Here is a 24,494-nt window from a genome sequence, read left to right as displayed (position 1 = left end):
ATGAAAAAAGTCCCACAAAATCTTAAGTTCTAAATTAAGACCTAATACTGCCTTTATGATAAGACCTCCTATTGTCTGTACTATAGATGCTTAAATTAGGAACTAGTAGCCTAAGCTAGATACTGTACATCTGTGTCGTACCTGTTATTTATAACTTGTCATAACCTTAATATTTAAACGTAAGCATTTTGTTTAAATAAAAGCACTTGGAACGTGTTTAAAAACGTCTTTTTCACATGAACTGCTGTCTGTTCATGTGATTCCAAACTTACCCTGCAGGGATACTTTAGATGGTGTAGATGTCTGATTAATCAAACTGACAGTTGATATGCTTTTGCCACTAAGCTCACAGTGCAGCTGCAACCACGTTTTTCTTGCTATGGACAACTTGACTCATCAAACAAGTGGAATTGTTTTCACATGAGAATTTCAAATGCATGTAAATAAATGAAAGAGTTGGTTAAATAGTTCTTGTGAAAGCAACATATAACACTTAACAATCACTTAAAAGGAGATATGCAAAAGATGTGTTTTCCAAATGATAGGTGGCAGATACTGTAAAGGGCCACATTCTCAGAACATCACATGTAAGTCTGGATATGCAAGTAATTATGTGCTCAGAATTTTGCCCTTAATTGATTGGCCATACAAATGATAAGGTGTGAGATTAAAGCCTTCTTGAAAATTTAACCCTAAATGTGCAGATGCCATTATTTCACAGGATTAGTATGGATACCCCTGTATTGCTTTCACACTTTACAAAAAGATTATGAAAGAGGATGAGAGGGGTAAAGTTACTGAGTGCAGTTTTTTTTTTTTAAAACCATACTGCAAGACAGTGCTGTTTACGTCTTGTACAAAAAAGAAATGAACACTGGTCTGTTGTGTAACACCACTGGCATTCTTTAGGTTAATTATACATACATCATAGAGTTAAGAGATGACCAAGCAGTTCAGACTTCTGACATGAGTTCATGCGATCTGATAGTCTTTTTTTTCTTTTCTTCTTCTATACAGACTGTTTCACATATTAGAATAGGTTAATAAACAAGAGGTTACAAGCAAAAAAAAGTAATACAAAGTGAGAGAATGTTGCATCCACCAAATAAACTCTTCATTATTTAGAAGGCTTACTATGGTCTCATGCAAATAAGGAAGAAAAGAGAAGAGAGAGCATAAAAATGTGGGATGGGGGGAAAGTAAGAGACCATTCAATTGTAAAAGACAACACTGCCAGGATCAACTCTTTGACTTGACTATAAATGTGTATTGGGTTATACTTTTTAATTTGCTTTTTTTCCACTCTTTTTGTAGTATAATCTGGCAACAGAAAAGGACCCTCTTGTTATTGTTATTTCCACTACTGGTACTGGAGACCCTCCAGACACAGCTTGCAAGTTTGTTAAGGAAATTAAAAACAAGACCCTGCTACCTGATCATTTTGCACATCTACGTTATGGATTGTTAGGTAATACAGTATTTCCTGTGTCACCTTTTCTATCAGAAATTAATTTATCACTATATTGTCCCCACTGTAGTGTGGTATCTTTTAAGTCATTTTAAAATGGTAAATAAGCCTATTCATACCTTTGAAGGTATAAGGGATACCATTTGATTGAGGTCAGAAGCCAGAGGGTGGCTGACTAGCACTGCTGGCTGTGCCTGGTAAAAGATCTGCAGCTTAATTGGCTGATTCTCATAAAAGGAAGAGCAGGAAATGGAGAGGAGGAGCTGCAATACCTGACAGAGACTGGAGCTACTGCTGGGAAGAACTGTTCCCTGAAACAGAAATGGACAGAAGGGAGACTGAGAAGTTTTGATCTTGTTTGTCAAGTAGACTTGAACTAAAAGAAAAGGAACCATAACAACTGATCCTGCTGGAAACTAACTTTCCTAGACTTGGTGAGACGATTCCAGGCAGAATTCCCCCAGGGAGAGTGGTGGCTCAACAAGAGCAAGCCAGGGTCCATCCAAAAGAGAGTGCTATGAGACAGGACCAAATCTCTTATAATACAGCTTTTATTCCTATATTGTTAGCTGATTTTATGTGTAATAATTGTGGAGCAGTATATGAGGGATTTTTCATGAATGTGATTCAGGATTAAAATGTGATTCATCAATTTAATATCCATTGGGCATCCTGGGGGTGAGACGTTTCAGAGTAGCAGCTGTGTTAGTCTGTATCCGCAAAAAGAATAGGAGTACTTGTGGCACCTTAGAGACTAACAAATTTATTTGCGCATAAGCTTTCAAATAAATTTGTTAGTCTCAAGGTACCACAAGTACTCCTTTTCTTTTTGGGGGTGAGAAGTAATTTGAGACTACAAATTGAGATACGAGGTGTGGGTTTGGAAAATATTTGTATTACCAAATTTATAATAAATTGACTATGTAAGTTTGGAGATGTGAAAGTGTAAAAATGTCAGTGTTTTTTTTTTTTTCTGAAAATTCTTAATGCTTGTGCCATGACATACATTTCAACAATAGTGAGAAACATCAAATGGCGTTTGTTAATTAAGCTACAGTTAAAATTAATACTTGTCAGTAAGTTAATGGGGAAAAATCAAATAATATTGAGGTATAAAACCAAAACCCAGAAAGTTCTGGAAATGCAAAAGTTCATCTGAAAAGCTTTAATTCCACTACCAGAGTGCTGCTGACTGTTCAACCTGCATTTAGACTATCAGGCTAAAAAAATTGGTCATGTGTATTCTGAAGTTTATTTTTAGTTATGAGTTTTCTGAGGTGTATAAGAAGTATGCAGCCATGGTCCTATTAATTCTGGAGAAGATACTGTATTTATTACTTATTGCAGATGGATGATTGAGAATGTGAAACAGAGCATTGATTTTTTTGTAACTGATTTCATGTTTGCTAGCTCTGTGTGTAATGCCATCTTTAAACTAACAGTATACCTACTGGGAGGGGACATAAGTTTTCAAGTACATAAAAGGTTGTTACAAGGAGGAGGGAGAAAAATTGTTCTCTTTAACCTCTGAAGATAGGATAAGAAGCACTGGGGCTTAAGTTGCAGCAAGGGTGGTTTGAGTTGGACATTAGGAAAAGTTTCCTAACTGTCAGGGCAGTTAAGCACTGGAATGAATTGCCTAGGGAGATTGTGGAATTTCAATCACTGGAGATTCTTAAGAGCAGGTTAGACAAACACTTGTCAGGGATGGTCAAGATAATACTTAGTCCTGCTGTGAGTGTAAGGGACTAGACTAGATAACCTCTCAAGGTGCCTTCCAGTCATACAATTCTATGATTCTTTGTGAATAGTGAGGAAAGATACCCTTTGTTATGCTATGTGCATCTTTTACTATGGCCTCTCCAGCCATTGAGAAGGCAGTGAGACCCCTAATCAGAGTGTAGTTAAGAGCAGATATTCTCTCTGACCCTGTGCTGGATCAGGATCTTTACTAAGGCGATTGAGGTTTAAGGACCTAAGAGTTATGCTTGGATATTTTTTACTCAGTATCTCTGGTGGTTCCTGAGCAAGACAGTGGGGGAAATTACCTGATTCATGTATTTCCATATACCTCTCTGGTTTTAAAATTTACCTTTACTTAAATTTTCCTGCATTTCCAATGTTTCTCTTTTTCTTTTTCTCTCTAGTATGTTTAATATGTTTTCCTCCCTTAAATTAGTGACATATATTAATAATCTTAGCTCTAGCTGAAATAAGTTTATTTCTTGGGTATTCATGTGAATTTACAACCTACAATTTGTTTTTAGTTTAGGTGTTTTGTTAGACAACAGTTTTTGATAATAAACACCTAAAACATGGTAGGAAGATGTTGCTTGAGGTATTTTTAGTGCCCACAGCTGTTGCAACAGAAACAACATTTTGAACTTGGCAGTGGGCAGGTAAATGAAGAGGAACCATTTGTCAACTATACCTTAATGTAATCAGCTATTCAATTTTCAGTTCACACATGTTTTGTTAATTTAGGACTTAAATACATCTACTTTTCATATACATACCAACTTTCCTGTTTGTGAGACAATATCTTGATTTTTCACTGTAAACTTTATATTTATTTATTTGGTAGATATAAACCCTCTTTACGTGGATTTTTCAGGTCTGGGAGATTCTGAATACATGTTCTTCTGCAATGGTGGGAAGGTAGTAGACAAACGACTCCAGGAACTCGGTGCACAGCATTTCTATGAGACTGGACTGGCGGATGATTGCGTAGGGTATGAGCAGAATTAGTTTAATTGTTTTTTATTTTCTTCCAGTAAACACGGGATTTAAAGATGAATCCTGCCAGTTGCTGAATACTCAGTGAAGCCAGTAGTATTTGACGATGCTAAGCACCTGACTGGATTGAACCCAGTATGAGCTAGAATAATCATACTTATCTTCAGTGGATTTGAATGGGCCTGTTTACTGAGAAGTGCTAAGTATCCATAACTCCAGTAGAAGCTGTGAGGGCTCAGAACTTCTAAAAACTGCATCTGAAGACCTTTTCATAAACGGTGACATGCTTGGCCGTTTTTTACCTATATTATGGGTACAAGGTTTTATTTCTAGTTTTTAGGTTTAACCAAAGAAAATTCAGTCTTATAAATACAAAACAACCACAGTTCTACAATATCTCTGTAGTTGAAACAGTGGGTAATGTGACCTCTAGCTAGTATATGGAGACTGGATTCAAACAAAACTGTGACCTCAGCTTCATACAAAGGAGATTTACCCATCTGAGCATACCAGTTTTTGTCTCGCAACAGGTGGAGTCTTCTGTGCAGTTTGTTTTTGTCTCTCTTCCTCCGCCTCCGCCCCCATAGTAGCAGGATTAGTTTGAGTACTCCCTGAATTATTTTTGTTTCTCCTCTGTAAAATGGCCCACTAATCTCAGTGTCTCCTTTTCTTTGGAGATACAGATTTTTACTGTGAGAAAATAGTTTTGTTCTTGTTTTTCTGGTTTCACTTTCCATCAGTTGGAGACCAGAGCCTTGGCTTAAAGCTATTTTGAAATGCTGTTTATATTGGTTAGCCATGTGAAGGTGCTGGACAGAATAAAACATACAAACATTGCCACAACCATAAGACTTATTTTTGTGTTTTTAAAAAATGGAACTTTATTAGTTATGTCTGTAGCTTACAATAAACAGCTGAAAGTCATGTGTTTTCCAGTTACTCCTCTTTTAACTCCTTATAATAAGCTTCATCATAAGAGGATAAAGGTTGTATAGTTGGCAGAAAGAGTGCTTTTTTCCCCCTAAATCTGAAAAAAAATGTCATGTCAAATGCAAACGTGAATTTTTGGTAAAGGAAGTCCTTTTAATGGCAGCTGTTTGTGTACAGGTAATAGAAAATGAGAAGTGTCATCAAGCCTTTTTTGTTCTTTTGGTTATCCGTAAGAATTAAAAGTGAAGTAAGTCATTCTTTACCTTCACTTTGCCTTGTTTGTTTCAGTTTGGAAATAGTGGTTGAGCCATGGATTGATGGGCTTTGGCTTGCCCTCAGAAGAGAGTTTACGTCATGGAACATAAAAGAAGACATGAGCAGCAATCTCAGGGCTGTGTCTAATGGTGTCTCTGCAATGACTGTAGTCCCAAGCATGTCAGGAATATGCAGCTTAGACTCAGAAATACAGCATTTGAAGCTAGAAGATTTAGAAGTGAAGGCTACTGATGCTTTATCCCAAAAACCAGCTAATGTTCATTCTGTAGTGTCTGTTCAAGATACTGAAGCTTCACTTGATCGATCAGTCCCTCCTCTTTCACAGTCTGCTCTTAATATTCCTGCTCTGCCATCAGAATATATAGATGTACAGTTTCAGGACAGCACTGGCCAGGTAAGGACTTCAGAGTTTTGGATGATAAAAGATAGAGAAAATTCTGATCAATGGATGTTTGCACACATGTTCCTATAGTTAAATAGAGTGTAGCTGTGTGAAGCGTGGTGTTTATCCTGCTCCTAAAATAGAAGGGGTTAAAAGCAGCCCCAGAGAGTGCTGTGGCTAGGGATGGCGGATTGGGGAAGCAGCTGCAGTTGGGCCAGGCCCCAGCTGGCCTGTATAAAAAGGCTGTGAGCCAGAGGCCCAGAGTCTCTCCAGGCTGGGAGAGAGCAGGGCCTGGATGCCTGCCTGACAGGGTACGAAGGGTGGTGCAATGCTGGGGAAGGAGCAAGATGAGCGTGGGCACTCTAGGCTGGCAACTCCTCAGGCTGTAGGGCCTGGTCCAAGGCCCATAGAGGTACTGGGACGCAGAGCAAGGCAGGGCAGGTATTGGGGTTGCAAAGGAGGTAGGCCAAGGCAGCAGGTCCAAACCTCTCCTTGCCAGCGATGAGTGGCTTTTACACTGTAGTCTCCCCCGATACAAGGGGCTAGTTGGTGACTGGCGGTAGCCTTACACTAAGGCAAGGTAGGGATAGGGAGTGGGAGTTTCCCTGGGTGGGGACAGGGACCCTGAGAGACAATAGGTGTACTGCCAGGGGGCAGCCATCCAAGAGACATGGGGCACTGGGTCTGGGAGGGATGTGGGGCCAATGGTAAGGCGGATCACCGGCCTGCAGAGGGCGCTCCAGAGGCTGGTGAGCTAATTCCCGACAACCAGCAGGAGGCGCCGCAGGGGTGAGTCCACTCTTACACTGTGTCTGAGAAATTAGAGAGAGACAAGGTGGGTAATGTAATATTTTTTTAGTGGACCAACTTCTGTTGGCGAGAGAGACAAGTTTTCGAGCTGAAGAAGAGTTCTGTGTGGCTCAAAAGCTCGTTTCTCTTGCCAGGAGAAATTGGTCCAATAAAAGACATTACCTCCCCCACCTTGTGTCTCTGTAGTTAAGTGGGACCTTTGAAAAAATTTCTAAGGCATATATGTTTCTGAAGGAAGCAGATTTTCATATTACTTTATAAGTAACAAATGTCTGCTTATATCTTGGGTAGAAAATGAATGTTTGTCAGTTTAGCGGACAATGACCTGATAAGTATAACCAGTTACATAACAGACAAGATGATAAGCCCTCTCTAAGAAAATTACTCCAAAATGCCAGGAAGTGAACAACTTTAATTGCTGGAATCATCAAAAATTTATTTTGTAGTAATGAAAAACTCCTTCCATTAATATCCGTCTAGTCCAATTTTCATTCAAAACGCAGTACTTTACAAAAGTCAGAAATGATCATGCAAAACCAGCTCAAAATACAGTCAATAGCTGTGACAAACTTGCCACCATAATAACTTCATACTAGTTTTACTGTTGTAAATTGAACAATAAATTGCAGGTTAAAAGCTAGCAAATGGTTGATATTGCTGCTTTAAGCTCAATATGCTTTTACAAAGAAGCCATTTTAAACCATGGTATGATATGCTATGCAAAACAAAACAAAGAAAGGCTCCACAGCCTCAGCTTGTGATCTTTTGCACTCTGTAGTTACAAAGCCCAGAATGGTCTAGAAAATGCAGCTCAAAAACGGTACTTTGTTTTCCAGACCATGAGCATTTGGTTACATTTCTAAGTTTCTTTCAGATGACATTTGGAATTCTGACATGCTCTTTGTTCCCCTATTGTTACCCTGCTGCATACGTATTTTCGAAGATCTCACATTGCAGCAACCATCCCCTTCCTTCTAAGCAAAACTAAAGGCAACTCCTACTGAAGCCCATCAACTCAGATTTTAGCGTCCCCATAAAAGGATTCCCTCTCATCCACTCTCAAGTGCGGGGCTGGGTGCGTGGCCTCTTTAGTGATTTATTTGGACTCTGAGTCTGAGTGACTGGAACTAAACCATTCTGAGAGCAATTTAAAATGTTCTTTAAGGGGTAACAGTTCAAAATGAATATTATTCGTTCTTCTGCTTTAATTATAAGGAGTCTTTAGGATTAGAGCTGGGTGAATTTTTTCAGACTAATAGTTTGTTTGGAAAAAGAAAACCGGTTCAGTACACCTGAAATTATTTGTGAAGTTGATGTCAATTCATTAAATAGTTTTGGCAAAAAAAAATTTGGGGAGGGACTGACTTGTCATTCACAAAGGAGGAGGAGGTGGTGATGGTGCCTATTCATAATGACAATGTATAGTCATTGTGCCAAGAAAAGTGTGAACATGACTATATAACCTGGTGGACAGGACACTTACCTGGGATCTGGGGGACCCAAGTTCCTGCTCCAGTGATTTTTTAAATTATTTATGCAAAGTGCTTCAATTTGAACAGGAAGGATTGAGAGACCCCCAACACCAGAATATGCTATAGTCCAGTAGTTAAGGCACTTTCCTGTAGTGAGTGAGACCCAAGTTCAAATAATTTCATGTGAGGCATAGGAGAAAATGGCTCCTCGGTCTCCCACATCTCAGGTGAATGCCCTAATGACTGGGCTAAAAGTTATAAGGAGGATGGTACCACCACATCCCCTTCTCTTCCTCCGGCTGTTTTTGTGAATCTAGCCCTTAACAAATGTGTGGAAAATCCATTTGGGGTTGAACCAAAATGGATTTTTTTCAGTTAACTGAAATTTTTTGCAATGTTTGTTTCAGTTTGACTTGAAATAATTTTTTTGGAACTGCCAGCAAACTGAAAAATTAGTTATTTGCCCAACTCTGTTTAAGGATACTGATGTCAATAGTTGCCCTTGTTTTAATTGATAAAACAATTCGAATCCATCTGAGAAAACAGTATAATGTATATCCCATTTTCAGTTTTCTTAACTCTTCTCTAATGGTAGTGGATGATGCTCACTGATACAGGTGGGAGTGAAATGAGGGCTAGAGCCTTGCCTTTAATTGAGGACACCCTCTGGCAGAGATGGGCTGGAATTGTTAGCGTTTTCCCTTCATTGAGTTAGAAAGGGTTGCTACAGCGTAGCATGCTCCTCCTTCTGGGCACTGAGCATGTTGCCTCTCCTGGTGTGCACAGAACCTGAATTTTGGCTCTTTTGTTGTACTGTCTATAGAGTGCTGAGGCTTAAAAATACAACCGTATTTAAAGCTCTCTCCCATAAGCTGCTTACTGGTCTAACCCTAGCTGTATCTTATATTTCTAATTTTTAAATGGTTTATAGTCTTACTTTCAACATTCATTAGTTATGGTGTTAGCCACTCTGTCATCTTTTCCTCATACAGTATCTGATTTAATTGCCACTTTTAAATTGGATCTTTTAAGGTAACTCTTCAAAGAGAAAACTACTGAACGTGTATTTGGTATCCACTTTAGCAGTGACTTATCAAACTGTGTGTTTTTTTCCCCACAATTTGTGCTTATTACACTTTAGAATTGAATAGTGTTCCTGTTAGTACTCGGGCATGAATTTTTTAAAAAGGTATGGGGGAGATACTGTATGTGTATATAGAGTGCATGTTTACAGTATGGTGTTTTTATGATCTTAATATGAAAAAGAAAATGGTCCCACTAATTACTTGTGAGTTTATTTGTGCATGTTATATAGTAGGTTGCCATACAGTTGGTCATATATAATCAGATTAAACTTTTATGTCCTTGTTTTCAGGAACTCAGTGTGTCCTCATTGATTTCAGATGGTATAGTCTTCCATGTTCCAGTGACCAAAGCAGTTCAGCTCACTAGGGAAGATGCAGTAAAAACAGCTTTGCTGTTAGAACTTGATATTTCAGTAAGTTGATAAACCTCCTCAGCTGGTGGAAGAAAGGGTAAAAAAAAATATTAATTGGAGAACAAAGCTGTTAAGAGTGATGTTATATGCTAATGTTCTGGGTTATATTATTAAAATATCTTTCTATAGTGTGTTGAAGTGTGGGTCAACTGAGGTTGATCTTGTTTGTAATGCAAAGGATCTCACTTATTTAGTAGAGGGTATGGCCCCACATAAGCTAACATTTTATAGTTGTTACATATTTTATATGCAAGTATAGTTTACTAGTCTTAATAATTCATTTCTAGTAATTTAACAAGAATCTTTATTTAGATACATAATTAACATATATGCAGAGCATCTTAACTCGGGTCAATCTATCAGTCCAGCATCACAGCAACTCACTCCTCCCACTGTCAGCTCCCACACCCTAGAGATTCCATTCATTTCTTAAAGCCACAGTAACACCACATCTACTTTCTTTCAATATTTTTAGCACAACTTTATTTGTGTGTATCTGTCTATTTACAAAATCAGAATTAACTGCTTACTATAAGTGTTTTAACAAATCTCCTTTGATACAGTGACCATCTAACTTCCATATTTTCTATATTGAAGTTGCTCTTATGACTTTAGAGGGATAATGTCATTTTCATTTTCTTGCCGCTCTTGATGCGGTATGATATCATTTCTTTTTTCAGCTGAGTTTGAAAATTGCAACAACAATTGCAAATGTCTCCAATTTTGTCTATACACTTGACCATCATTAATCATGACACAAGATTGAGGTGGTACGTCTTTTGTTGAAGTGGCTTTCTGAACCCAATTTCTACCATTTAGATATGTACTTTATCATTTGGCTTCAAATAAGGTAGTTCATGCGATCCTTTATCGTAATAATTATTTTGATACAAACTTCACTGATATTTATATTTACTTCTTGCCTTATTTCATTCCAATTTGTTTTTCACTTCTGAATAACTTTTAGCTATTTTTTTTAAACTTCTTTCAATTCTTTTTATAACTTCCTTTGCTCTTGGTACCATGTGTTGTTTTATAGTCAAGTAATCAACTAGTCTTTAATATATGTAGCATTGTTGTAGCCATGTCGGCTCAATGGTATTAGAGAAATGAGATGTTGGGTGAGGTAATATCTTTCATTGGACCAACTTCTGTTGGTGAGAGACGAGCTTTTGAGCCACTCAGAGCTCTTCAGTTCTCGGAAAAGAACTCCAGGCCTCACAGGTAAATGCAAGAGAGAACAGATTGTTTAGCATAAGCACGTAGCACATATTCTAAGGGATCATTCAAAGTAGAGTGTCCCTGTCAAGGTTCCTTCCCCACTCTGAACTCTAGGGTACAGATGTGGGGACCTGCATGAAAGACCCCCTAAGCTTATTTCTACCAGCTTAGGTTAAAACGTCCCCAAGGCACAAAGTCTTTGCCTTGGATTAGGTAAAATGCTGCCACCACCAAGTGATTTAACAGTCAGGGAAAGGACCACTTGGAGTTCCTATTTTCCCCAAAATATCCCCCCAAGCCCTTACACCTCCTTTCCTGGGGAGGCTTGAGAATAAACAAGATGAGCACAAACCAGCCTTGGATTTTTAAGACGCAAAAAACCCAGTCAGATTCTTAAAAGACAGAACTTTATTAGAAGAACAAAAAAAAAAAAAGAGAGAACAACTCTGAAAGATCAGAACGAAAGATAATCTTACAGGCAGTCAGATTCAAAACATAGAGAAACCCTCTAGGCAAAACCTTAAGTTACAAAAAGACACAAAAACAGGAATACACATTTCCTCTAGCACAGGGAATTTACATTACAAGCCAAAACAAAGAAACCCTAATGCATTTTCTAGCTAGCTTACTTCCTAGCTTTACAGGAGTTGGAGGGCTTGCATCCTTGATCTCTTCCCGGCAAAGGTATCACACAGACAGACAAAAGCCTTTTTCCCCCCCTCCAGATTTGAAAGTATCTTGTCCCCTCATTGGTCATTTTGAGTCAGGTGCCAGCGAGGTTACCTTAACCCTTTACAGGTGAAAGGATTTTGCCTCTGGCCAGGAGGTATTTTATAGCACTGTATACAGAAAGCTGTTTACCCTTCCCTTTATATTTATGACAGTCCCGATAACACCTCTGTAGTCAGAGAACAAAAAGAGGGGGTTAGTGGTTACTGATTGTTGTAATAAGCCATAAATGCAGTGTCTATGTTTAGTCCATGATTTTTAGTGCCTAGCAGAATTACAAATTTAAGCTCCCAGGCTTGTCTTCTGAAAGTGTTGTGGACTTTGAGGATGAGGACTGATAGGTCAGACATAGAGGATTGCTTTGTGAAACATCACAAACGTATCTACCCTAATCTCTCTACCAGCAAAAGGATGGCCATACAGACCCTGAGATGTAACTACCAGACAGTGATGAAACCAGCAGATGAAGGGGGTGCCATCATAGTCCTCAACCGTGATGACTACATTAACGAGGCCAAAAGGCAACTCTCTGACACCATCTACTATAAAGAATTCAAAGAAGACCTTACACCACAGTTTACCAAGGAACTTAAGGATATCATCAAATCCTTCCCCAAACAACTCCAAGAGAAACTCTACAAACCCTACATCTCCTACAAACCCAGCCCATGGACATTCTGCATGGACAGATGGACTAAACTCCCTCATAGGCTTCCATCACAACTTCTTACCAACAGAAGTTGGTCCAATAAAAGATATTACCTCACCCACTTTGTCTCTCTAGTCTTTAATAATAATAATTCATTGCTCATAAATTAACTGTCTTTATTAAATACATAGTTAACATATATACAGAGCATCTGAACTCAGGTCCGTCTCTCAGTTTAACCTCAAACCATCGGCCTCCTCCAGCTGTCAGCTCCCACATCCTAGAGATTCTGTTCATTCTCTTAAAGCCACATTAACATCACAGTGACTTCCATTAATTTTGGATTGAATGAGACTGGTTTTGTGAAAGATTCTGTCAATAAAAGAAAGGGGTTAAAGTAACCAGAAATGAGGAAAATGAGGGGAAAAGTTGATGCTAGTAAAAATAACAAAAAGACTCCATGAATACACGACTTTGAAGATGTTTTGAAACACTGGGTAATAAGGTAAAACTGGTATTCCGTGATACTTAATACATGCAAGCATTGATCTTACTAGCATTGTGTAGCAGGAATGAGGCCCGGTCAAGTGATATGAGTACAAGACAGGAGGCTAGGAATTCCTGAGTCTAATTCTGGTTCTGACACTGACTTTCTTTGTGTCTCCATAGCACTTAGTCTCTACCTCTATTTTCCTAGTTGTAAAAATAGAATGACTTTGCTTTACTCAGGGAAAACTAGAGCAAAAGCACCATACACGAGCTAGGTGATACTGTATGATAAAAATGCTATCTTATTTAAACAATATCCAATGTACTCCATACAGCCAACCTATAGAATTCTACTGCAGTAATACCACAGTCTGTTCAATTCTGTAGGTCCTTAAAGTACCTTCTGTGGGCTCTTTAATCCTATTGGTTTAATTATTTTTCATTTCAATAGGACTTTTTCAGAAGTGCTTCCTTGGTTACAATTAGGGTTTGTTTTTTAAATTATTCTGCCCCAAGTTTTCAAACAGGTCAGTACCTAAGGGAGTATGCACTCTTTTGTGTGTGCTTATGCGTGTAACCCCAATTCACATGCACATCCAGAAGATTTGCACTCCTGAGTCAGGCTCAAAAGTGCATGCACTTATTTGAAAATTTGGGCCTCTATTGTTAGGATCACAGAGTTCTTTTTGCCTGGTGCATCTTATGAATAAATGTTTTTATTGTTGTTGCCTACACACTGTCTACATACTTTGTACAATGCATGCTGGAGTTTCATAAGAACAACATAAGAAAGTCCATAGTGGGTCAGACTAATGGTCACTCTAGCTCAGTATACTGTCTTTTGACACTGGCCAATGCCATGTGCTTCAGAGAGAATGAACAGAACAGGCAATCATTGAGTGATCCATCCGCTGTCATCCACTCCCAGCTTCTAACAATCAGAGGCTAGGGACACCCACCTCATGGGGTTGCATCGATGACCATCTTCGCTAATAGGCCTTGATGGACCCATCCTCCATGAACTTTATCTGATTCTTTTTTGAACAATGTTATACTTTTGTCCTTCACAACATCTCCTGGCAATGAGTTCCACAGGTTGACTGTGTGTTATGTAAAGTACTTCTATTTGTTTTAATCATGCTGTTTGTTGATTTCATTGGGTGATCCCTGGTCTTTGTGTTATGTGAAGGAGTAAATAACACTTTCTTCTTCACTTTCTCCACACCAGTCACATTGTATAGACCTCTATCATATCCCCTCTTAGTCATCTCTTTTCCAAAATTCCAGTCTTTCTAATCTCTTCTCATACGGAAAGCTGTTCCATACCCATAACTCATTTTTCTTGTCCTTTCTCTGTATCTTTTCCAATTCTAATATATCTTTTTTGAGATCAGGTGACCAAAAGTGCATGCAGTATTCATGATGTGGGCGTACCATGGATTTATATAGTGGTGTTATGATATTTTCTGTCTGATTATTTATCCCTTTCCCAATTGTTCATAACATTGTTAGCTTTTTTGATTGGCGCGGCACATTGAGTGGATATTTTCAGAGGAGTATCCACAATGACTCCAAGATCTTTCTTGAGTGGTAACAGCTAATTTAGATCCTATCATTTTGTGTGTATAGTTGAGATTGTTTTCCCAAGTGCACTACTTTGCATTAGGGCTGTCAAGAGATTAACAAAAGTAATCACAATTAATTGTGAGATTAAAAAAATGAATCGTGATTAATCGCACGGTTAAACAAGAATAGAATACCATTTATTTTAATAGCTTTGGATATTTTCTACATTTTCAAATATGTGGATTTCAGTTACAACACAGAATACAAAGTATACTGTGCTCACTTTATATTTTTATTACAAATATTTTCACTGTTAAAAACAAAATAAATAGTATTTTTCAGTTCACCTAATACAAGTATTGTAGTGCAATCTCTTTATCATGAAAGTTGAACTTACAAATGTAGAATATACAAAAAAAACCTGCACTTAAAAATAAAACAATGTAAAACTTTAGTGCCTGCAAGTCCACTCAGTCCTACTTCTTGTTCAGCTAATCGCTCAAACAAGTTTGTTTACGTTTGCAGGAGATAATGCTGCCTGCTTCTTGTTTACAATGTCTCCTGAAAGTGAGAACAGGCATTCACATGGCATTGTTGTAGCCGGGGTTGCAGGTTATTTGTGTGCCAATGCACAAAAGATTCATATGTCTCTTCATGCTTCAACCACCATTCCAGAGGGCATGGGTCCATGCTGATGATGGGTTCTGCTTGATAACAATCCAAAGCAGTGCAGACCGAGGCACATTTATTTTCATTATCTGAGACAGATGCCATCAGCAGAAGGTTGATTTTCTTTTTTTGGTGGTTCGGGTTCTGTAGTTTCCACATTGGAGTGGTTCTCTTTTAACTCTTCTGAAAGCATGTTCAGATTTTGGAAGGCACTTCAGATTCTTAAACCGTGGGTCCAATGCTGTAGCTATCTTTAGAAATCTCACATTGGTACCTTCTATGTGTGCATGTGGTGTTTTTTTTTTTTTGTCAACTCTGTAGTGAAAATGTTCTTAAAATGAACAACATACTGCGTCGTCATTCAAGACTGCTATAACATGAAATTTATGGCAGAATGCGGGTAAAACAGAGCAGGAGCCATGCAGTTCTCCCCCAAGGAGTTCAGTCACAAATTTAATTCCCCCCCCCCTTTTTTTTTTTTTTTTTTTTTTTTTGAAACTAGCATCAGCAGCATGGAAGCATGTCCTCTGGAATGGTAGTCGAAGAGGCTTGTGTGTCATGTGCCATCTTATTGCCCAGTCACCCTGTTTTTGAGATCCCTTTATAACTCTTCAGAGTCTGCTTTGGACTTAACTATCTTGAGCAATTTTATATCATCTGCAAATTTTGCCGCCTCATTGTTTATCCCTTTTTCAAGCTCATTTATGAATATGTTGAACAGCACTGGTTCTGGTACAAATCCCTGAGGGATACTGCTATTTACCACTCTCCATTCTGAAGATTGACCATTTATTCCTACCCTTTGTTTCCTGTCTTTGAACCAGTTCCTGAGCCATGAGAGGGCATTCCTTCTTATCCCATTATTGCTTACTTTGCTTAAGAGTCTTTAGTGAAGAACCTTGTCAAAGGTTTTCTGAAAGTTCAAGTGTGCTATATCCACTGGATCACCCTTGTCTTCATGTTTAATCCCCTTAGAGAATTCTAATACATTGGTGGGGCCTGATTTCCCTTTAGAAAAGCTTTGTTGTCTCTTCTCCAACAAATAGTGTTCATCTGTGTCTAATAATTCTGTTCTTTACTATAGTTTCATCCAGTTTGCCTGGTATTTTAATGTAAGCTTACCAGCCTGTAATTACCAGGATCGTCTTTGGGGCAATTTTTAAAAATTGGTGTAACATTAGTTATCTTCTGGTTATCAGGTACAAAAGCAGATTTAAATGATAGGTTACATACCACAGTTAGGTCTTGTGCAATTTTATATTTGAGTTCCTTCAGAACTCTTGGGTTAATGCCATGTTGTCCTGGTGACTTATTACTGTTTAATTTCTTGATTTGTTCCAAAACCTCCTCTATTGATGCTTCACTCTGGGATACTTCCTCAGATTTGTCACCAAAAAAAGAATGGTTCAGGTGTGGGAATCTTTCTTTCATCCTCTGCAGTGAAAACTGATGCAAAAAATTTATTTAGCTTCTCCACAATTATCATATCTTCCTTGCATGCTCCTTTAGCACTTGGTCATTCAGTGGCCCCAGTAATTGTTTGACAGGCTTCCTGCTTCTGATGTACTTAAATGAAAAACTAACACATTTTTTTGTCTTTGGTCAGTTGTTTTTCAAATTATTTTTTTTTGGCATACCTAATTATACTTTACCTTTTGACTTGCTAGAGTTTATGCTCCTTTATATTTTCCTAAGTAGGATTTAACTTTCCTTTTTTAAAGGATGCCATTTTGCCTCTAAATACTTACTTTACTTTGTTTAGTTATGATGGCACATTTTGGTCCTCTTACTATATTTTTTAATTTGGAGTATATATTTAATTTGAGCCTCTATTATAATGTTTTTAAAAGGTTTCTATGCATCTTACAGACCTTTCAGTTTTTGTGTCTGTACCTTTTAACTAGCTTCCTTGGTTTTATGTAGTTTTGTGCTACTGTGGTGGGCTTCTTTGGGCCCCACAAGGATATTAAATTGAATTATACTATGGTTGCTGTTAACAATCAGTTCAGCTATATTCACCTCTTGAGTCAGATGCTCTGCTCCACTTAAGACTTAAGCATTCATTAGCATCATGTACCTTCGCTTAGGATTAAGTCATCAGTTAACATCATGCACCTCAGCCAAATAAAGAGACTACGACCTCTTATTTATATTCAGAGATCTAGTTTTATGTTTAATTTTCTTTGAATTTCTCTTACTTGTGCTAATTTTCTCAGGAAAAGGAAATAATTGTATATAATTATAATCACCATTCACCAAAGTATTTTAACCTGCTAATTTTCTGTTAGGGTAACAAATTTATGTAAATTGTTCACCACGAAGATTCAGTATTTATTTAGTTTTCAGAGTGGTCGCTGTTAGTGGTAGCTATATTATTTAGTTCTCCAGACATAGAAAAACAATATACACAACTAATGATGAATTGGGGCCTCTTGTATATACAAATCTCCTTGTAAACACATTTTTTTCTGCATAAACTGTTTAACTGGGCTTATTTTATATATTTGAAAAACTCTTCAACCAGTAAGAGAATAGGTTTCCTAAGTAGAAAGCTTAAATTTAAAAAGAAAAGGTTACATGCTTATATTTCTGATGTACCAGGGCCAAATATAATAAAAATATAAAACGATGGTATTGTCTTTAACAGCAGGATTTTGTTTTATGAGTGTGGAGAATATGGGCCATGGTTTATTACACAGCTTTATTTAAAAAAAAAATCTTTATCTTAGAAAACAACATTTTGCTACCAACCTGGAGATGCCTTCTGTGTCATATGCCCCAACAATCCCAAAGAGGTGCAAGAACTTCTTCATATCTTGGGACTTTCAGAAAGGAAAGAGTGCGTTGTTTGCTTAAAGATTAAACAAGCCACTAAAAAGAAAGGTAATGTATAATGCACTATTAAGCAACAAATAATGCTTGTTTGCCTATTTAAATATAATGGAAGCTCATAGGTGTGAACATTTTGGCTTGAATTTTTCAACGGTTAGGACATTTGGTCATTTAATCTTACTGGCACTTAAAAAAAAAAAAAAGTGCGGGGATGGGTTTGCAAAACACTGGCCATGATTTTACTAGGTATCTCTCAAACAATCAGGAGCCTGTCCTGGTGAAACAAACTATTTTACTAAGATTACGTTTGTAATTTTTAAATCTGTGTGCTCTTCTTCGAGTGTCCTTTGCATATTGGATATGTGCTGACTAGTGCCTTTGACCAGTGCAGCCTTCTACTAGTATTGCCTGTTAGAGCACTCCTCCTTGCCCCTTCCCTCAGCATTCTAGCACGTTCTGAGAATGGGGCTGTACAAGGTGGCATGGCAGTGGTTGCTCCCTCAGTTCCTTCCAGCCACATGACCAGATGTGAGCATTCTTTGGATTCAAGATCCTTAGTAAGATACGTGCCTTACTTTTTAAATAGTTAGACATTTGTAAATAGTTAATGTTAGTATTGGTATTACTGTTACTTAGCTATGGTGGATCCAAAGATCAAGAAATATGGATTTAAAAGATGTGCATTATCACACAGTTTTTTCCGGCATCAGATGCCCATGCTCCGTGCCTAAAATGCTTAGGAAAAGGGCATTCTCCTATTCCTTGTACTATCTGTTGGTCTTTCACATCATGAACTAGAAGGAAGAGGCAGAACAGGCTCCAGGCCTTCCTTCTGCTAGAAGTCTTATGAGTTAAAATCTCCAGTTCTGACATTTCTAAGACTTTTTTTTCTAAATTTCTAAGGAACATGAAAATAAGAGGCCGGCTCCAGGCTCAGATCCTACTCCTCAGGGAATTCTGCACAGAATTTCATTTCTCCCTACCCCGCCCTATAATTGGCACTGCAGAGCTGCTGGCCACCACTGGGAGTCACTGAACATGGGAGAGCCCAAATCCCCATCTCGCAGTGCGCCTGCACTGGAGATTTGGGCAGGTTGCGGTTCCCAAGTTTGCCAGCCTTCCTCGGTCACGTAGTGCAGCCAGGCCCCTTCCCTGTGTGGCAGCTGCCAGAGCCAGCGAGCTGCACCCCATCGGGAGCTCCGTGGAGGGCCTGCTGCTTTCTGGGAGGTGAGACTGAGAGTAACTAGGGAGAGACACATGACTCGAGTTGTTCCGGGGGCGGCTAAACCTTTAAATTGTGCCCCATCACTATCAGCAGGTATGGGTCGTCTCTGTACGACAGTAATGAAGCTGGATGGGTTAGAGCCTGTGACTGGACTCTGAGGGGAGGAGTGTGGGTGTGTGGTCCCTTGGCTAGGCTCCCGGGTGGGGAGGGGGCGGGAAGCTGGTGTGTGGGTGTTTGGGTCAGGGGGGTTCCACGTAACTCCTTCCAGCACCCTTCAAATACCCCTTTCCAGTACACACACATCCCTCCAAATGCCCCTTCCTAGTACATACGTATGTACTAGCGAAAGGATAGGCAGATATTCTCCAGTTCAGTCTACAATTGCTGGTTTGGACCCATTGTCAGTACTGCCTTGTCTATCTCAAGACAATCTAGTCACTACAGATTCACCACGTTTCAGACTTAACTGCAGGAACCCCCTGGACACCTGGGTGTACTGAGACTTGTATAAATTCCTCCCTGACCCACAGACTCCACTTCTTTTTGTCCCAGACCTCCTAAGGGTTGTCCTTACTCCAGAGGAGGAGTCTATCGTTGTCCCAGGAGCTGTCTCACCTCCAACCATCTGGCAGGAGTGGCTTGGTACAACGGCACCACTGCTATTGATGGAGCAGTTCTTGGACTCTGATAAATGAAAGGAGATGTCCACAACAGTATATCCACAGAGCCAGTTGAGCCCTGATAGATAGTCAAGGAGGGGTTATGCTTACCATTCTGTTGGGTATGACCCCCTGGTCTTCCTGCCCCCCTCCCCTCCGCCCCGCGTCATTGGTACCAATTTGCTTGGGGTCCCCCACAACTCATTAATCCCTCTTTCTTGCCTTATTGGTGTCCATGGGATCATTATGGCAGGCATCCGGGCCACTCTTAAGAATTATACCACTCCTCTCCCTCTTGCCAGCTAGTTCTGTCAGTGTACAAGAAGGAGATGGAGGAACTGGATGCACAAGTACCAACAGTTCCGACGGTTGTGTCTTCATCTTCCTTGGATGAGGCAGTCACTCCTTTGCCTTCTCCACTGGATAACCACTGCTGGTACCAAGAGCTGTTAGAAAGAGTTGCCAGTGACGTACAGATCCCATTAGAGGAGGTCCAGGACCCTTAACACCAGCTCCTGGACATCTTGCAGCTGCAGGGACCAAGTAAGTTGGCCATGCCTTTCAATGAAGCCATACTATAACTGGCTAGAGTAGTATGCCATGCTCCAGCATCCTGGGCCTCTACCCGGAAAAGGGCTGAGAAACAGTATTTTGTTCCTGCGAAAGGGGCTGAATTCTTATTCTCTCATTCTGCCCCCCAGCTTGCTGGTGGTTCAGGTAGCTGTTTGAAAGGGCTCAGTCACACTCTAAAATGGCAGATAAAGGCTCTAAAGACTGGACCTCTTGTGGGGGAAGGTCTTCTCCAGAGGCCTGCAATTTTATGTCACTAACTTCCAAGTGGCGTTAGCAAAATACAATTTTAATACTTATTCCAGGCTTGCAAACTTCAGAGATAAGCTTCTCACAGAAGGCAGGACTCAATTTCTGTCTATTTTAGATGAGGGGAAGCTAGTGGCACAAGTAGCCCTCCAGGCTTCAGTCGATGCAGTGGACACAGCTTCCAGAAGTTTGGCTGCTAGTCTAGTCATGAGGAGGGATTCCTGGCTGCAATTGTTAGGGTTTCAGTGGGAGGTCCAAAACACCACCCAGGGCCTCCCTTTTGATTAGCTGAATCTCTTCAAAGAGAAAATGGATGAGTCCCTGCACTCACTAAAAGATTTTAGATTGACTCTGCATTCCCTGGGGATTTATACTCCAGCCCCCAGGAGGAAACACCCAAGGCAATCCTATAGCCTGAGGTCACTCCCTCCTTATGCACCTCATTACCAGTGCACAGCTGAGTCTCTGTGGCTATGCTAAAAGATTCAGAAGCCTCGCTTCTTGGCCCCCTCTACTGCCACAGCCTCTACTCACTCTCAGCCACCAGATAAGAGCCACTTTAGACATATTGGTAGAGACTTGCGTACCTCACTGATGCCAAGCACCCTTCCCCTATCACCTATGGGGGCCATCTTACACCCTTTGCCCACAACTGGAACAAGATCACTATGGGTTCTGGAGATTATACACCAGGGATACTCCGTAGAGTTTCTGTCCTTCCCTCCTCACAAACCCACTTGCTGGTCCCCGCACTTGGTGCTGTGGCGTGTTATTTGTGCTGCAGCATTGTTAGTGCTGCTGGTGTTGCTGTTCTTGGAGCTCTGATGCACTGTCTACTAGTGCAGCTCACACCATGTTAATTCAGCAGACTTCGATGTAATTCATCAGAAAGGCCATAGGCTTGGTTCAATGGCAAAGGTGCTCAGCCAGGACTATTGTTGACAAAGCACGGTATTAGCGTCCCATAAGATCTACAGGTACACTAACGTGTATGCCCATGACAATGGTACCAGCTCAGTCAGGACACTAGGATCCTGTCCCTTAGGCTAGGACAAAGCTGCTCCTATGACTTCTCCTTTTGTTATGTTGATACAAACAAGTATTACGCTCCAGACACGGTTAGTTATCACCCTTATCTTTATACCCAGCTAATTCAAACAAAACCATTCTCTCCAGTCAGGAATGTGCTTGCTTGGTGTTAGCTAGTACCTGTGTGATGGTGTTTTGCCAAGGCCAGGCCTACTCTGGTTCACAGCCTTTGGTTCATGCTTTTAGTTATGCCTAGTGCTCCAGCAAGGCCTACACGAGATAATTGTTCAGTGGAAGGATAATCTCTTTTACACCGAGGGGCAGTAGAATGTGTTTTGTCTCATTACTATGGGAGAGGGTGGTTCTCCCTGTTGTTTCCTAATTCTCCCCCCCCCGCCCCCTCCCCAAAAAAAGTAGGGAGGGTGGACACCCATCCTGGACCTTTGGAATAAAAATGTTGAGTTGCCAAAGCTGGAGTTTCAGATGATTATGGTGGCATGTAAAATCCCCTCCCTTCATGAAAAGATGTGGTTCACAGCTTTTGATATGGAGGACACATTTCCATGTGGACATTCACCCATCACACAGGAAGTTCCTGCATTTTATGGTAAGCCAGGAACACTTCCCGATTCAAATCCTCCCCTTTGGGCTGGCTATGGAGCCCAGAGTATTTACAAAGGTTTTCTCTGGGGTAGCCATTCAGATGAAATGCCAGGGTATTCCCATATCTGGACGACTGGCTCCTGAAAGACCGATCTCGTCAGGAGGTCAGGTTGGCGACAGGGTTTCTATTACAACTTTTAGCAGCCCTAGGCCTTTGCATAAACAAAGAAAAGTCTGTTTTGTTACCCACAAGGTCAATAAACTTTATAGGGGGAAGGTTGACTCTGTTTCTGCAAGAGCATTCCTCCCCTCAAAAGGGCTTCATACTATGAACAACCTGATTTCACACATCACCCACAGACCACAAATCATAGTGCATAAGTGCTGCTCTCTGTTAGGCTGTATGGCTGCATGACTCCTTTTGCCAGACTCCACTTGTAATGCTTGCAGGCTTAGCTCCACTGGATCTATCAACCAAATAATGACCATATCAACTCCAGGATAGTCATTCCCACCCATTATCACCTCCTTAATGTGGTGGTTCAACCCGGAAAAGGTCATGGTGGGAGTTCCCTTCTGAACTCCCACACCTATGGCCACCATTTTGACAGTTCTCCCTTTGAGGGTGAGGTTCTCAGCTGGACAATCACACTGCTCAGGGCACCTGGACCCCACGAGAGACCAGCAGAACTGAGAGTGGTCCACTTCGCAAGCAAGGCCTTCCTTCCACTTTTATGTTCACTCCATATACAGGTAATGTTGGACAAAATCATTAAGATAGTCTATATAAATAGACAGGGATGAGCAAGATCTTGTCCCCTCTGCCAGGAAGCCCTCAGACTTTGGAACTGGTGGGTCAGGAACTGCATCACTGTATAGTCAAAAAGAAAAGGCGTACTAGTGGCACCTGGGCCACTAGTACTCCATTTCTTTTTGCGAATACAGACTAACACGGCTGCTACTCTGAAACTGTATAGTCAGTGTGTCTTCCTGGTATCCCTGGCAGACAAATTAAGCTGAAGCTTCTTGATAGACCATGAATGGGAGATTCACAACACCGTCCTAAACCAGATATTTACACAGTAGGGTACTCTGCTATGGAACCTCTTTGTATCCCAAACTAAAAGGCAGCTGCTCCTATGTTGCTCCAGGGGAGCTATGGGTTGCGACTCCCAAGGTGATGCTCTGCTGATGTCCTGGACGAAGAGCCTCAGATATGCCTTTCCTCCCATTCCGCTGCTTCCACGGGTCGTAGGGAAGATATGCTGCAACAAAACCAACATCATTCCCCAACACCCCACTGGCCCAGACATTCTGCTCATAGAACTTCTAACAGTGTGTGCCATCCCACCAATTGGAATCTGCCTGTTCCCCTATCTACTAACCCAGGATGGGAGGAAGACCAAGCATCCCGAAGTGGGCTCTCTCCACCTCATGGCCTGGTTTTTGAGTGGGCATCAGAAATAGAATGCTCGTGTTTGACTCCTATTCAGGTTGTCCTTAACCAGAATAGAAAAGAGTCTACTAGAACCTGCTAGCAGGCTAAGTAGAGATGCTTTTCAGCCTGGGCACAATTACATCAATGTTCTCCAGATACTGTAAGCATCCTGATAGTCTAAACTATCTCCTGTCCCTGAAAACTTCAGGTCTCTTTCTCAGTTCACTAAGAGTACCGCTAGCAGCGATTTAGTGCCTTTCTCACTCCCGTGGAAGAATGCTCGAGCTTTACTCACCCAACTACGGTACAATTCATGAAAGACCTGATCAGGACCTTCTCACAAATGTTTAAACCTACCCCTGAGTGGGACCTTAACCTTGTCTTGTCCAAGATCATTAGTCCTCTTTCAGACCCCTGGAGACTTGTACCATGGCCTACCTGTCCATGAAGGTGGCATTCTTAGTAGCTATCATCTCAGCTAGGAGGGTTAGCAAGCTCAGAGCCATATGGTGGACCTTCCTTATAAAGTGTTTCACAAAGAAAAGGTTTCTTTCTGACTACATCCCAAGTTTCTCCGCTAGACTGTTTCTGAGCTCCACATCAATTAAATGTTACTTACCTGTATTTTCCCCAAAACCCCATGCTTCCTCTGAAGACAAGAGACTTTGCTCTCTTGATATCCAGTGTGTCCTGGCATTCTACCTGCAAAGAATAAGCCTATTAAGAAATCATTGAGACTCTTTATCACCATAGCAAAGAGATTGGGGGGGCAAGCCATATCCTTCTAGTGGATTTCTAAATGGGTCCCAAGGTGAATCTTAAGAGTGCTACAAGATAGCAAATATTCCTCCCCTTGGGGGTGTCACACCTCATTCCACGTGAGCACAAGCTGCGTCCATGGCATCCCTTTCACACGTTCTGCGGCAGGACATCAGTAGAGTGGCCACCTCGAGTTTGATCGACACGATTGCGATGCACTATACTCTAGTTCATG

The 24,494-nt window shown here is 40.5% G+C and overlaps 1 protein-coding gene across 12 annotated transcripts in view; it reads left to right on the top strand.

Moving 5' to 3' along the window:
* MTRR (5-methyltetrahydrofolate-homocysteine methyltransferase reductase) overlaps nucleotides 1–24,494 on the top strand; it is a 172,235-nt gene that overhangs the window by 16,271 nt on the left and 131,470 nt on the right. For 10 of the 12 annotated variants that reach the window (XR_012157387.2, XR_012157386.2, XR_013635360.1 and 7 more), the window contains exons 3-7: nucleotides 1,315–1,468; nucleotides 4,083–4,200; nucleotides 5,423–5,804; nucleotides 9,450–9,572; nucleotides 17,625–17,778. Coding sequence is in view for 9 of the 12 variants with exons in the window: in XM_073332389.2 (XP_073188490.2) it covers nucleotides 1,315–1,468; nucleotides 4,083–4,200; nucleotides 5,423–5,804; nucleotides 9,450–9,572; nucleotides 17,625–17,778 (931 nt within the window). In the remaining 3 variants the exon portion in view is untranslated. The other 2 variants (XM_073332386.2, XM_073332387.2) reach the window with 2 other exon arrangements.

The sequence above is a fragment of the Lepidochelys kempii genome, chromosome 2 (assembly GCF_965140285.1).
Source record: "Lepidochelys kempii isolate rLepKem1 chromosome 2, rLepKem1.hap1, whole genome shotgun sequence".
NCBI classification, from domain to species: Eukaryota; Metazoa; Chordata; order Testudines; family Cheloniidae; genus Lepidochelys; species Lepidochelys kempii.
The sequence above is the reverse complement of the archived record's forward strand: the minus strand, read 5'-3'. Positions and strand labels throughout refer to the sequence as shown.